Below are 15,705 nucleotides of genomic sequence, written 5' to 3' on the forward strand. Positions count from 1 at the left end.
AAGTTTACCTTATCTAAGCAACTACTTATTTCTCAGTATTTTCTAAAGTTTTCTGTCTCAGTCCAGCTCATCTGAGTTGGACAGTCTCCATCAGATACCATGCAACTTTGGCAAGTTATACTGTCACAGCTTAAGTTCTCATGTCTATAAAACTGTAATTACCACTATAAAGTTATTAGAAATGTTATGAGAACCAATGCTTGAACATAATATTACATTATTTTTTTCATGTCATTCCATTTTTACGGCTGTTTAGAATTTCACTTGAAACAGTAGTACAGATCAAAAGAGGGAAACAAGATGGAAAGATGTTATTTTCTTTCTTCCATTAACTGCTCCCTTATATTTTGTAATAGCACCTCTAGTTTGCTACTGTCATTAATTCTGCATCTTCTTGAACAAAAGATCATTAGAAAAAATAACAAGGTAGTCATGAAAATCAGCTGCTTTGTCAAAAGCAACACTGATGGCCTGAAACACCAAGTTTGTTTCAATCAAAGGTGTCTTTTCCCAAGACATCTTTTGCTATGAGTAACTATAGGACAGGACTCCCAATTCTCTCCAGCTGTAGTCCATTCTGAACACCCAGGTGTACCAAATAAATTGCTTAACTGAGGCGTCCTCTAAAAAGTTGTCTCCATCAGAGCCTAGTTTCACAGTAATTAATGGATTAAAATGTTTTTCTGGATGTTAGAGCACACAAATCTTCAGTCTGTTGCCAAAAATATTCTTGTTCATTCACACCATCTTATAGGAGCCTTGAGAATCATCTCAAGCTTCCTTGCTTTCCAACCTGTCAGATGCAAGCTGCCAGAGCCTAGGTTTGCTCTACAAAGGGAAGCTACTGTATTATTACTCAAATACCTCTGTCACTGAACAGAAAATACTTGCATTCTTCAAATTCAAGACATTATATCTTGACTTCTATGTGATTTTTCTTTTTTAATATAAAGAAACATAAAAATTATCTGAATTAAATATCCTTATTATCTCTTGGAAAAAGTTATGTCCATATTTTGGGAAGCCAGATTTAAAGAGCAGAAATACACTTGGGATGAAAATTCTAACGAAAACTGGCCAAGTTTGATGTTAGGTTCTAGAAAATCAAAAGTACAGACTGAACTCAAAGACAGCAAATCTAAATAAACAACAGGTCTGCCAATATATTTTGGACTTACAGGTCAAAAGATACAATTGTTCAAAAACTCTTCCTTTTACTATAAATGGTTTGGGGTTTAGTGATGCAATGTATACTTCTGCTCCTTAAGCAGCATATGCATTTTTCGTTTGATAAATATAAACATTTTCTGCTGAACAATCACAAAGGCCAGAACAAGTATTTCTGATACATGTGTTTATGTATTCCAAAATGGAAATAAAACTCTTTAAAGTGCTAAGAAGTTCCCAAGGAAACTAGTATCTTGACTCTTACAGTCATGCACTTGTCAGGAAATGCCAGTTACAGCAGGTCATATACTAATAGTTAATTTCTATTTCCTGCTAGAAATACTGAAGCCTGTGTCAGCCACACAATTTCTAGCACATTGCTCATGTTGTTTCCTGTGTCACACTCACAATTAGAGTTATCCACATATTGTAGTCAAGGCTTTATAGCCTCTCAAAATGCCTTTTCCTTTATGAAGGAAACTTCTTGAAGATGACATCACAGACATTCCCAAGTTTCCACTGTAAATACCAGTCTTCCCATAACCGTACCAAGAGAAGCTGAACACCGAAATTAGTTTTCTGTTCATCTCTGTAGTATCCTGTGGCACAAACACAAATTTGAAGCTCATTTCTATAGCAGAATCTGTTAAAAGTTCTTGAAATGCTTAGAATTGTTTATTAAACTAGAAGAATAAAAATGGGTGTTTATAATAAACATTTTACCATCTAAAATTTTTAAACAGCTTGAGTAGTTCTGAATGTGGCAGTTTATACACTAAAATGAGAGGATTAAAGGGAAGTATCTGTCAATTCATGCTTTGAACAGTTACAAAGCCATTCAAGTAATTCTAACTGTACATTACCTTTTCACTTGAAGGCTGAATCTCTCAGACAAATTTAAAACCGTATTTAAAACCAAGCTACTACCACACTGCTAAAACAAACACCCTCCACCCCTGAAGATGTAAGAGTCTATACACAGCAGTGAGTTGGAGGTTCAAACACCCCTGCTGCAGGACTCAAACAGCCTTGTGGGGGGCAGCCCTGAGGCAGGGAGAGGGGCTGAGCACCCCTCAGGAAGCAAGAAGTAGAGGCTCAGGCAGGAGCTGCCACAGCCTCAGCCTCATTAGCTGGTGATCTTTTCTTTTTTTTTAACTTCCCAAGGGAGCATGTGGCTCCTAGGCACAGCTGCAGACCTCTCAGGTACACGTTCCCACCCCAGCACTGGTGGGTCTTCACTCCCACTCCTTCCTGCAGTGAGCCACATACGGGACATACCCATAACACTTTGGACATGGACAGACCTATAAAGCTAGATCCATAATAATTTCTTTTCCCCCTTCCCAAACTAGATGCCTGAACTGGCTTCCCAAAGAAGCCTGTGCATACACGAGGATAAGAGAAGAGACAGCAGAGCTGCAGGCATCCCCAGCCTGACTTACCACCGACATGCTAACCATACATTTAATGACTCGGGGAATGCATCTGTTACTGAAGGGACAAGAAATAAATTCAAAATTATTAAGCAAAATGAATACTTGGGGAAGTTAAAAGATCAACTCAAATGCAGTGGTGCAAATTTCAGAGCTCAGTGCAGTTAAAGGTTAACAGAAAACAGCTTTCTTGGCACTTCATGCACTTATTGTAAATGGCCAATTTCACCATTTCCTCTGTACTGCCACTTTTCCTTTCTTGTTTGAATTTAAAAAACAGGAAGATAGTCATGAAGTCACAGGAATTGCCAGTGGACCAGGGGAAGAGCAGTAGTCTAGAAAGACTAAACTTGCTTTTTTAATGATTAGCCCACAGTTTGACACGTGTATATCACTGCCAGCACATACAGAGCTGTCCAACGATGGAAAAACTCGGTGTTCTCATCAGCCACACCGTTCATTGCCATCAAGCATTTTGGATGCCAAGAGAGTTTCCATCTAGCATTAACCCAGTGCAACAACAGCTCCTCTGAGGCAGAAATCAGGTTTTTATGATTTTTTTCAGAAGAGACTTGGTGAAGGTAGTTAAGTAAAGAAACCCACCCCCTCCCCAAAGAAACACTTGACAGCTCAGGTGTGAAGGTTTTATCAGAGGCAGGTGTTACTATTGACAGCTGCAAGGTAACCCTTGCAACAAACAGGTTTGAGCTCAGGCAGTGTTTTGCCAGAGATTCCTGCTTAGCTAGAAACACCACAGCAGCATTGCTCAATCCCATTTAACCATTTGACAGTACCCTCTCAACTTCACTCCAAACAGGCTGGCTGCGTTTCTGAGAAGTCATTGCAAGCAAGTCCTGATTTCATTCATAGCTATATTCCACTTCAAATGAGCTCATAAGAAGCAACTTGAAACTTTTGTGCAGAAATGGCATTAGGAACTCTTGGGAAAAAAAAAAACCACAAACACAAAAGTAAACCAAACACATCTAGCAGCTGAATCAACTTCCAGGAACTTCAGCTTTGGAGGGAAAGCAGGAGAGGCCAGAGCAGATTTTGCCAAGAGGCTTGGGCTGAGCTGCCCAGCCTCAAAGTACTCCAATTGCTCACTCCAGCTCTTTCTCTGTTTGGCCAGTCCAGTCCTTCACCCCATCTCACCCTTGCACCAGCTCTGACCACACATTAGGACAGTCCACATCACAACCTGGCAAAGAAATGCTTTCTTTGGCTGGTTTAGCTTTCTGCAAGCTGAACTGGTCTTTTGTAGGGACCGACCAGCACCACAGAAGTCAAGAGCAGGTCCTTCCTCTGGTTCCAGAGCTGTTTCTTAGGTTTACACTGCATTGTGTCACTTCACTTCTTCCCACTTGCTCTAGTGGGAAGAAAGGAAGCACAGCTTTGTTCCTCATGTAATCAGCTAAGCATGATTTTTATTTTTTTTGAAAACCAGAAAAGCTGAAACTTTTTTTAGGTTGGCTCTGCAGTAGTTAACCTACGAGACCCCGCCTCATGAACTCAAACCTAACTTTAGGTTTCTCCCTGAGTTTATCCGAAGAGTTTGAAAGCTACATCAAAGGGGTCCTCAAGAGATACTTCAGAAAAATAATCATATGGCCAACTGAGATTAAGTTAGCTGTACCAGACTCCACATCTCACTCTAAAGGAAAAAATCCAAACCAACAAACAAAACCAAAACAACTCTTCACAGTGTTCCCTAAAACATAGAAATCTTTCAGATGTTTTGCCCAGCTAACTAACAGATTCTGAGTATTCCTTACACCACCACAGCAGAAGAGTCCTTCTCATCCCTATAGTATGTACACAAGAATAAAACAGTGACTCTTCAGCAAGTATTGTCTTATCCCAGGAAAGGAGAGAGCAATCTCAATACCAATTACTGGTATATATCATATTAATTTCATGTGCTCAGACTTAACTGTCCAAGATACTTAATTTTATACAGTTTGACAGAAATAATTTTTCTTTCCGTCTGCAAAAGACTAACAAAGAGGAACAAGGAGCAAATTTACTAGTCTCCTCCATGCAGTTCTCTCTTCCCTCCATCTTCAACACCACATTTTCTTTAATTAAAAACCCCATTATTCTTTAAAAAAAAAAAAAAAACTAAAAAAAAATAATCACATTTAGGCTAAGCAACCTGTAAAACAGCCTGGAAGAAGCAAGTTTGTATGACAGGCTTCTTCTCACTAAACATAACACATATAAAGTATTTGTGAACTTTAAAATGTTGCAATACAAATATTTGAGAGAAAAAACTAGGCCAAGACATTTAATTATAAAAGTTACCAAAAAAATCAGTGTGCTTATTATACAGTAATTAGAAGATTGCACAGAAGTTTAGCAGTGACAATTTCACATATAAATTTCACAATATCGTGTTAGATGACAGGCATCCAAAAATCATGTATCAAATTGCTTTGAAGATCTTAAACTAGTTCCTTATCAGAGAAAGGTCTTCCAATCAAGAGTTTTAAAAAACCAGCCAAACCAATCTCAGAAAACTGGCTAAGAGCCACTGCTTTTAGAGTTGAACCAGACTTGGGAGTTAAATGCAGCACTTTTAGATTAAATGAAAGCAAGCAGATATTATCCCACAAGAAGAGAATGTTACGTTTCTGGCAGCGTACTAAGACAACCCAGTGCTCTTTTGCATACCACACTGGAAAGTCACTTCATATTGGAACAGCTGAAATTAAATTGACACCAATCTTGGAACATTAGTTATAAATACAGGAGAAACTGCTATTAAAGCCTGCATTAGCTGTGCAGTGTAAATTCATAATGTTATCATTTCCTTAACTTCAGATTTTTTTTTTCTTCAAAAGTTTTCAAACCAGACCAACAGTTTCTATTGTAGTATCAAAGTGATTACGTTATTAAGTATTTCAAACAGATTAGAACAAATAAAAATTAAACCACATCAGATTATTCCACTCTGTAATTCCAGGTGCATTTCTGTATTTTTTTAATGAAGTACCGATAATTTTAAGACACCACCAACAATGCAGGATAATTTTAAGACACCACCAACAATAAACAAAACCGTAACAACTCAGACTTTATTCTGAGTAGCTCAAAAAAGTATTTACCCCTTACATACTCTTCCATCCAATGTCAGATAACAAAGCAAGGTCATGCAGATAACATGTTGAAACTAATCTTTCCTACAAGGGCAGAACTTGAAGTACATACTTGGAAAGCTACTCAATCCTGAAGGACTCTTTGACTACAAACTTCTCTTCTAAAAACCATATGAAGCTGCAAAGAGGCCATAAAGCCCAGTGTCAGGATTTTCATTTTTTCCTATCCAACTGATGCCAGGAGCATCACCTCTAGAAGAAAACAGAAACCACTGGAATGGAAGCACAGATTTTAGGTATTGGTATATTAATATTTTCTGAAGCCCTTGTTGAGAAGAGTTCAAAAAATTAAAGCCAAAATTGATGAGTTGTGAGTTTTTACCTCAGACTGCAGGTGCTGGATGACAACAGTTAATGCTTCAAACTTCTGGTTACTGGATGCCAGGAATTTTTTCAGCTGCAGGATGATTCCACTTTGAGTTTCACATTTTGTTTTGTACTGTGTCAACTCTGCTGCTTTTGTGCCAGGTGAACGTGCATCTGTGGAGCCTTGAGTCTGTATGCATGAGCTCTTGGGACTCCGCTGCTTGCCCTTGTCAACTAAAACAACAACAACAACAACAACTAATCAATAAGCATTTTATGTTGAAATCTCACCAAAACTTAAAAGGACAGGTGCAAAAGGAAGTAGTTATAAATTCTTACAAACACTTTCTGAAATACTAACTAGGAGAAAGGGTTATTTCAGTAGCACTGCAGAGCAGGCACTATCATCTGCCAGGTTAACTTCTGGCACCATAACCTTGGATACAATGTTTTGCACTTTTTCTTCACCTTCATGTACTCTGTGGTATACTTTTCAACACGCTCTTTTTCTTTTCACTGTGCTTTGAACAAATATTTTTAGAAAATGCAAGATCTCTGTCATCCTACCTATCCACTAACTTACTTCTAACATAAGAATTGTCCACTTTCATTTGCAACACAGATTTCATATTTCCTGCACTTTAAAACACTGCTGAATACAAAAATCATTTTTTCTACATTTACTTTGTTATTTTTTTCCTTTTAAAATTTTATTTGTAAAAACTCCCCTCTATGCAGTTCAGATCTGAGCTTATTAACTAGAGGTCTTGCAGCATTTCTTAGTGCCAGCAATTTCAGTCACAAGGATAAGACTTTAAAAAGGCTCTAAAATGTAATATATTTCAATATATATTCACAGTCCAGAAATTACATTGTTGATTTAATATTCGTAGTTATGTGGCAACCTCAATTCTTTCGCAGTACACAATCATCTCATGTCAGAGGAAGCCACATTACATAATCCAGCACTTGACTCGTAAACACTGTGTAGGTTATAGGTTTCTCTGCTGCCTTCAGACTGGAAAGGGAGTACAGAACTGCTGTGCAGATAGGGCCAGTCTTCCCCGTTTGATCACAAAGGGAATGAACAAACACTTTTGAAATAAAAGGGTGATGCAATAGATAAATATCCCTTGGCAATTTAATGAAGACATCTAAGCAGATTACTTTGTATAGTTTCAACTTAACAAGATTTCTTCACGATAAAGTGAAAAAACCTGAGAGGTGAGATCTGGAGAAAAAAAAAGTCAGAACATGCAGAAAAATGGGACAAACTAACCAACTAGAGGCAGTCCTTTCTACAGCCCAATCACCTGGTTTGAAGGTTGTCAAGTGACTTTAGAATAGTCCCAGCAGTGTAAGGTTCAATTTCACAACTGGAGACAGTGTTAATGACAAAAGCTTTGATTCTCAGTTAATGTGAGTCCAACTGCCACATCAACTATTGCATTAATACATCAGTCTCCCACAGCCTCCATTTCTTTTCAAAGCCTTTGAAAACAAGATTCCTGTTCAAAATACTAATGTTCTCTGTGTCTTTCTTATTGAGCTGGGTATAAAGTGCCTCCTGAGTCTGTTAATTCTCCAAATAAATCCTCTCTGGGCAAGATTTTCTGCTAGTCAGAGAATTGGCAGCATATTGCTTTATCATATTCAAATGCCCTTGGTATTCTTGGAGACTTCCCTACACTTCTGCTCAGAGATGCAGACTGTTTAAGGGTATATTTTCAATTAGAAACATATCATCTTGCAGTTTAATAGCAGAGCTGTTAAAAGGTGCATCAACATAACCTAAATCAAAATACAAATTTGTACAACAAATGCTAAAGCTTGGCTGCCAGTTCTAGCTATCTTCTTTTTACCACCATTTTAACTAATGTGACCACTTCTTTTCTCACAGTTCAGATATAACAATGTTCTTTGAGTAGACATCTTTACATGAATGACAGTTCACATTTGAGAACAACTGTATCAAATTTTCAGCAATCTTATGGACAGTATTACATGTAGGAAAATACTGGTTACCTTCTGAAGCTCCTTGAAAAATCACGAGACAACAATCAAGGAGAGAGGGAGAAAAAAAAAGGAGCAGGGACTAGACAATAAACACATACAGTCAGCTCTTCCCTTCCCTACCGGCTTACATACTCCTACTCTCTCATATATTCCACCTCCCCTCCTGAATGCTCCACTTATGACAGAGAACCAGAGCAATCATCTTGATTTAAGAGTATTAGGTAAATTCACTGATACACTGAATTTAGTGAATGTCAAAATTTAGTTAAATATTTTAAATGAGTTTTACATCAATTTTTAGGACCCTGACAGAGCTGCATTAAACCTGAACAAATGTCTGCAGATAATTTTTACTCTGGGAAAAAATTACATCACACAGTTACCTGACAAAGATATTTCATTTAAATACAGTGATACACCAGCTAACCACAAATGACAAAAGACTCCAGATATCCCCTGGATCCAGAGTTCAGTCAGCCTTTATCATTATATCAGTTTCATACCACTGCTTTTATCGTGCTGCCCAGACCAACAAGTATTTTCCTAGAAGCTCATTCAAGCATTCAAGCAAGCCAGCCCTCGATACTATACTAAAAAAAAGCTAAACAAAAAAACATGCATGAAGTGAAATTCAGTGACATTCCTGCTGGCAATTTTTATCATAGATGTGTGCTACACACAGCCACTTCAAATGCTGAAAAGCATAAACCCCCTTTAGCATGAACTGCCTTTACAGATTAACACTACCGACACTCCAATGCTTATTTATGGCCTACATACCTCTGGGCAATGACAGATCGTTTCCAGATTTGTATAGAAAGCATGCTGTGGTGTCAGAACAAAGGCCATACTTTCATCAAAACAAAAGCATCATGAGTCTGATTATTGATACCACAACATCAACGACAGTATTGGTTACCAGCCCAAGTCCTTCTCACTTTGGCCTCTTTACCTGCCACCTTTATACAGTCAGACTTGTAAAACAGAACAAATTCCATCCATAAATTAGGTTCTGGATTCCTCTCCAACAAGCTCAAAACCACTGTATCCAATCTAGTTGAAAAGCTCCATTTCTGAAGACTAGAAATCAGATTCACAATGCAGATTCACCGCACATAGCACAGTAACCGAACAGAATTGCCATCTAAGGTCCTACCCTTCTTCATACCAGGAAAGAAGAAAAAATTTAAAAGTGATTTTGTAAAGACTAAGCCGTTTGATCACTGAACCATTCATAGATTTGATCTAGACCTTGGAAAAGGTCCACAAATCCTCTCACTCCCTCTACAGTCACTACATGGATGGCACAGCAGCCAAGTCCAACTCACTGGGGAGTTAAATTAAACCCATTCCAAGCTTTTCCATAAAGTAAACTGTTTCCCACACACACCTTCTGTGGTTAATAGCCATATAACAGCAAGAAATACTCAACTTTCAGTACCCAGGGTGTGTTCCATAAAGTTACATTTAAGTGCTGGGGCTCTGTCCTGTACTTAACGTAGTATTTGTCTGGCTGGCTACCTCAGGTACTGCTGGTTTCCTGAGCCTCCCTATCTTGTGCACTGTTGCTGGATTACCAGATGAAAAATCTATCACGTGCTTTTTTGGTTTGCAGAACCAAATCAAAGCCTTCCTTTGCTTATCATGTACTAGGAAGGTCTATGTACTAAATGTCTACACTAACTAGAAATCATTTTAAGCAAGACATTCAATTTCTAAAAAAATTACATTTCCTAAAAGCATTCCAAATAGCCTAAACAAGCTTCTGGACAAGCACAAGTGGAAACAACCTCACTTCTCTTTCCACACTTGCAGTCGTAATTGTCTTACCCCCAAGCACCTTCTTTTCAGATTCCTCATCCAAACTGTTAGCTTCCACAGGATTTTCAAAACCAATGTGTGTCTGGTGTAAGCATTTTTCAAAGAAAAATCCTTGCTCAACATTTTCTCTTGTGGGAAGGTGCAGGCTGGTAAAAACTTTCTGCCTCTCCTCCATTTTCTGGAAAGCCTTGTCTACACACGTTAAATTAGTGCTCACTTCTTTGATCAGTAAGACCAGGTCAGCCTGAGTATTTAACCGAGCTTCCATTTCTTCTCTTACTCGCTGAATTTCCTCAAGCACAGTTCTTATATCCAAGTGACTGGACTTCATCTCTGCTTTGAGATCTTCCTTCACCTGTTGCTGGCTCCTTTGCAATGCTAACACTGTTCTGATTTCCTTCTGAGATGTTTCCACATCGTGCTTTAATTCCTTCTGTCCAGCCTGCATCGCTTCCTGGCTAGCTTTCACTTCTGCCAACAGAGCAGCAATGCACTCCATCCCGATTCCCGGGAGTCGCAGGACCTCTTCCACTGTCACAGCTTCCAAGTGGTCAGGGACATTTGTGAGCTGGTAGCTGATTTCCCCTGATAGCAAGAGAGCTAGCACATAGCCCTGGTACGGTATCCTACTGCAATCTACAGCATGCTGCAGTGAAGGTACTAGGTAAAAAGTCTCATACAAGCGAGCCAAAGGCACTAAATAAAAGCCTTCAACAAGCACGGCTGTAGTCAGAGCTCCTTCTCAGGACTCAGCCAGAGCACTAATCAGTTTAATTGGCAGATTATGCCACACCTGAATTTTTTAAAATCTTTTGCTGACATCACTGTATGTGGGACGTCACCCCAAAAGCCACTCCCAAAAGTCATTTCATCTCTGCATCAATCAAAGTACGCCTGGGCATCAGTAACCAGGTTTGTTGCAATGCAGCCAAACACTCTGCAAGAACACACTGGCCCTTCCTTTCCGACACAAAGGCTCAAAGAGAGCCCGAATTGCCTGCAGGAGCTGAAAGCCAAACAGTTCAACAGTACATACTTATTTCAATTATATATTCAACAAGGTGATTATGCACCTGTCCTTCTGCTAATGTTTGCAGCGAGTGTTCAGAGTACATCTGTGGACACGTTTGACATTGCCGCACTTCTACTGAGTGCCCTCCTTATTCACACAGCTAGCAATACTCTCTTAGCAATCCCTGGAAGAACTCAGATCCGGAGGAAGCCTTGTAGGTTCAAAAACAATAAAGAGCTACCAGAGCAATATGGGAAAACTGACTAACAAGATATTTTTGGCAGATTAAGAAGGCCAAGCCTTTTATCTACCAGGTCTGAGTGTTAACTCTTCTCTGTAAAAGCTAAGACTTTTTACTTTTAAGCACAGAACTCTTAATAGGTCTAGGTTCCATGTAAAAACAGGTAGATTAATACACCAGGCTGTTAGCTGTTTTGTTACACAGCAATTCAATTACCCAGTTACTGGACTGAGTTCAGAAAAAATGACCATGTAGGTCTTGGTCTACAGAAGGCATCAGCCTCTGCTTTCTAAGAGGTGAGTAAGTATTTGGCACAACACCCAGGAGAACGGGAGTCAGAGGAGCACACAATCTGGAACTCAGGAGAACAACTACACCACTCTTTGGCCTTGTCATGATTCCAGAATGCTTTCAGAGACAGTGATGATCCCATAGATGCCCCAGAGCAGAGACCTATCCATCAGAAACTGCAATAACCCCAATAGCATTGTTTTGGGCTGGGAAGCATCACTAAGAATGCCAATAGCCCATGCGTGTACAGATGCAGGATTTCCAAATCACCACAGTGCTGCCGGTCACAAAGCCAATCTGGGGAGTCTTGCCTTCAGTGAAAGTTTAACTGCTCACTTGCCAGTTTGCCTCCCACGCTAGTCCAGGCATACTCATGGGACCAGGAAGGTATCAGAGATGCACCCTCCACATAGAGCACCTCACAGCTTACAGGTATTTGCCAAGTGTTTTGCTATCACAGTGGTTATCACAGCCCCTGGTGGACACGATGGTGGAGCTTTTTTCTGACTCTCTATATCATGTGCCAGAAAGCCAGACATGGGCTTTCTGATGGGATTTCCCAGCACAGCTACAGATCACAGGTGTAGTTTCTTCCCCTCTCCGCTCCCTTGCACCATTCCTTGCTGGATTGCTATCCTGAGAGCTTCTAAGAATTATTATTCACACGGTCACCACTAAAGACTAGTACACAAGCTGCAGAAGCCCAATCTGAAGTCTGAATCCAGATATCATCTTTGACCTGCTTTAGGCAAGTAACATGGATCCTGTGCTAATATGAAGAGAAATAGCTCCAAGGGCCATCCTGCCTAAGTTTGATCTTCTGGTGATTTTAAACGTATAATTCCATGAAGAGTGCACACAAGAGTGATTTCAGCAAAGTTTAAAAAAAAAACAAACAACCAAAAAAAACCCCAAAAAACCAACCAATCAAACAAAAAAAGCTTTTGGGAAAAGAAGAGAGTCTACAACTGATACCCCTGGTCCCTTTGTAGAGGAACAGGCTCCTCCAGACAACAACCCAGAGCAGAATCCTAACTGGGAGGACAATGAGTGCTTGAGGGAAGCCTTTGTCCATAAGCTACTTTGAAAGCCTGCCTGACGAAGCTCAGGTGACTAATTAGGTGCTGCAATTGTCATTCCTGTCCAGCATCACCAGATCCAAAAGCTGCAGCCTCCTTTCTACATGTGTGTGCACCCACTCCAATTGCAAAGTGTTCTCTGCTAGAATGTAATATACTGAAGAAAAGCTGTCCTCGGAAACTGGTCTCTTACTTTATATGAATACATTAATTCTACCCAGAATGTAATCCATGTGTTTAGTATGTTCCTCACTTAAACTAAGTGTCTGATTGATCCTAAGGAATATGGTGATTTGAGCAAAACAAAAAAGGCCTTATTTAAATAAAATCCAGGATATGTTTGGGGTTTTTTTGAGGGGTCTTTTATTTTGTTTTTAAGGTATTTCTTTCACATTACAGAAATCTTTTACACAATTACCTAGCAGCAAACATCCCTATTTTCATAGTTCTAGTATTATAGGAGTAAAATCCATGAATTTAAAACATCTGAAAAAAGCATGACACATAGTTTTGACGTCAGGACAAAAATTCACTAAATCACAGTAAACAGTTACACTTTACAGTGTTAAGTAACACAGCACATTTGAAATATTAAACAAAATAATTTACACAAACCTTACAGTAAATCATAGAAAAAAATCCATTACTTTGACCTTCAGGGTGGTTTCATGTTCTGTGAGGCTGACCAGTTAGTATAACTAGGACTGAGGTCAGACTTAAAACAGCAACCAGGATAGTTTCATTTCCCAAACATGAAAGAGGAAGCATCTAGTTGCATCTATATATTGACTTTTCCCTTTTTCAAAAATTCTGGTTTACAACCAATTGTAATTGGTAACTGAACATATTCCCCCAATGAAAGAAAAAAAATGGAACAAAACAAAAACCAAACCAAAATAAACACCCTCCCCCCAAAAAACCCCCAAACAACCACCCCACAAACAAAAACATCCCACTCAGCTTTCCAAGAGTTTGAGAACTAAGGAGAAAGACCAAATTAACAATGAAAATAGAGGATAAAAACTAGAGAGGGCTACAGAACAGAATACCTGTTACATATAGTAGGAGAGAACACTTGGACAAGACTATATCCCTGCAAAGTATATATATATATATATATATATACACACACACTTATATTTCTGAAGTCAGCCAACTTACAACTAAAATACTGCAATAAAGGTAAGGAAAGGTAAGGAAATGCTGCTAATACATCCCACATCACATACTGAACCAAGTTATGGAAAGCATTACAAAACATCTATCCTGTAGACATTTATAGCTAATTATGTTCAGCGGAGTTTTGAGCTGGATCAAATTTCCCCAAATACACCAATAAGCACTAAAGTAAACTTGAAGGTCTACCTGCTTATTAAAGCCTGAAGAACACAGACCTACACTGCTGACCTCTGATCTAGGTGTTTTATTGTTTCCTCCTCCTCTAATTGAGCTAGTCCTATTGATGCAGTACTGCATGACCTGTGGGTATGATTCTGAAGTTTCTCCTTCAGGAGTCATCAAATCTCAGTCTCACATCTGAACCAGCCCATAAGTGAGTGTGTAACTTCACCCTGTATGTTAATCTTTACACAGCTAGTTCTGAACCCTCAAAAAACCTCTACAACTCTCCTGCCATTCTCTACCGCTGCCTTCCCCCCCGCTGCAATGCATGTGAGATATTCAAGCAATGCAACAGAAAGACTAATCAACCATTTGATCTCATGGCTGTCATTTTAAAGTTTGCCTTTGTGACAAATTGCCGAAGTTATGGCAATTAGGAGAGGGCAACTTAAGAACACCCATACGAATAAGGAAGCTGTTGGGTTTAATCTGCAATGGTACATAAATTATCATTGAGAGGACCTGGAAATTCAGCTGGCTGTAAATTACCATCCTAAATTCTTTCAAAACTCCTGCTCTGGGCTATAAATGCAGGTCAGGCAAATACACAGGGAAAGCAGTCACAAAACTAAATTAACGGTGTCTGCAGAGAGCCTGACAAGGTTGGACTTGGATGGAAGTCTTCCAACCCTCCAGCAGCTCCACAGTTCGGTCAACTGTAATTTTTGCCTGCATCCATCTTCACAAGTGGCAAATACACACCTTCCTGCTGTGCCTCTCAGAGTCCAGGCTGGTGACTGTACAAATATAGACTCCAGTGATGTTTTGTTTCTAAGCTCTGCCTCAGGTCTCCCTACATAAGCTGGTGCAGACAGCCCCAGTTTGCTCTGCTCACAGTTCAAGCATGCGAGTCACAAGTTAGTTCTAGTTCACAGCAAAGAGACTTCATTTTTCAGAGTTGCACCTGGATAATCTGCCCAACTGAAATGCTTAAGATGCTGCATGTCAGGAGCTTTTCCAGCAACTTATTTAGTTGGTCTTGTCTCAAAGCAGCTGGGTGAAGAGATACAGCACTTCTCATCTTGCATCTCCCCCCCACATCAACATGATTTGAAGCCCAAGATGACAACTGAAGGCTTCCTAAAGAAGTACAGCAGCTATTTTTTTGCTTTACTCTTACTGTCACCCATTGAGCTTCCCTTCTTTAAGGTTTGGCACTAGCCTTTGTCCTAGAACAGCAGGTTAATTCAGCTGTCATCAAATCCTTTTTAAGTTGTTCTGAACAAACCAACCAAACACCACAGAGGCTTTTAAGAAGGTTGCAAGAACTGAATAAAATTTAACTGCAGGCAGGTGAAACCTGACCTAGATGATTAAACTGACTCAGCAGGACTGAGACATACAGCAGAAATCCCTCTGCCTTTTTCTGCAGGGGTACAGAGGTTTTACAGCACATATTTTTTAAATGCTGTACAACCGGGAGGGGGAGTGCAGAGTCATCACACATTATTCCAAGCATTCAGTTTAAAGTACTGTTTCTGAGGTCTGTGTCTATCCTCTCATGTCAAACTCATCCACTGACTTAAGGTTATTACAGCACTGAATTCTAGCCTCAGTGCAGCATTTTAAATCCATCCCTTTTCACTCTCCACTTCTAGCCACAGAACAGGATATTCTCTTTATACGCACAGTAATGAAAAGGAAAGGGAAATCTCAGAAGTATTTACATACTTCAAAGAGCTCTATGCCTGTTTAATGTTTTAATCACATGCTTAACACACACATATCTTGCAGCACTGGCCACACAGGGTTTCATGCTGGTAGGAGCAAGTCTCTCCTG

The 15,705-nt window shown here is 39.5% G+C and overlaps 1 protein-coding gene across 9 annotated transcripts in view; it reads right to left on the minus strand.

Moving 5' to 3' along the window:
• Positions 1 to 15,705, minus strand: part of MTUS1 (microtubule associated scaffold protein 1) — a 135,480-nt gene that overhangs the window by 26,294 nt on the left and 93,481 nt on the right. For 8 of the 9 annotated variants that reach the window (XM_027635667.1, XM_027635668.1, XM_027635664.1 and 5 more), the window contains one exon: positions 6,081 to 6,298. In XM_027635667.1, the coding sequence (XP_027491468.1) occupies positions 6,081 to 6,298 (218 nt within the window). Of the gene's footprint in view, positions 1 to 6,080; positions 6,299 to 9,910; positions 10,416 to 15,705 lie in introns of those variants that run through there. The other variant, XM_027635669.1, reaches the window with a different exon arrangement.

This window comes from Corapipo altera, unplaced genomic scaffold (genome assembly GCF_003945725.1).
Source record: "Corapipo altera isolate COAL_440 unplaced genomic scaffold, ASM394572v1 22b, whole genome shotgun sequence".
Lineage (NCBI taxonomy): Eukaryota > Metazoa > Chordata > Aves > Passeriformes > Pipridae > Corapipo > Corapipo altera.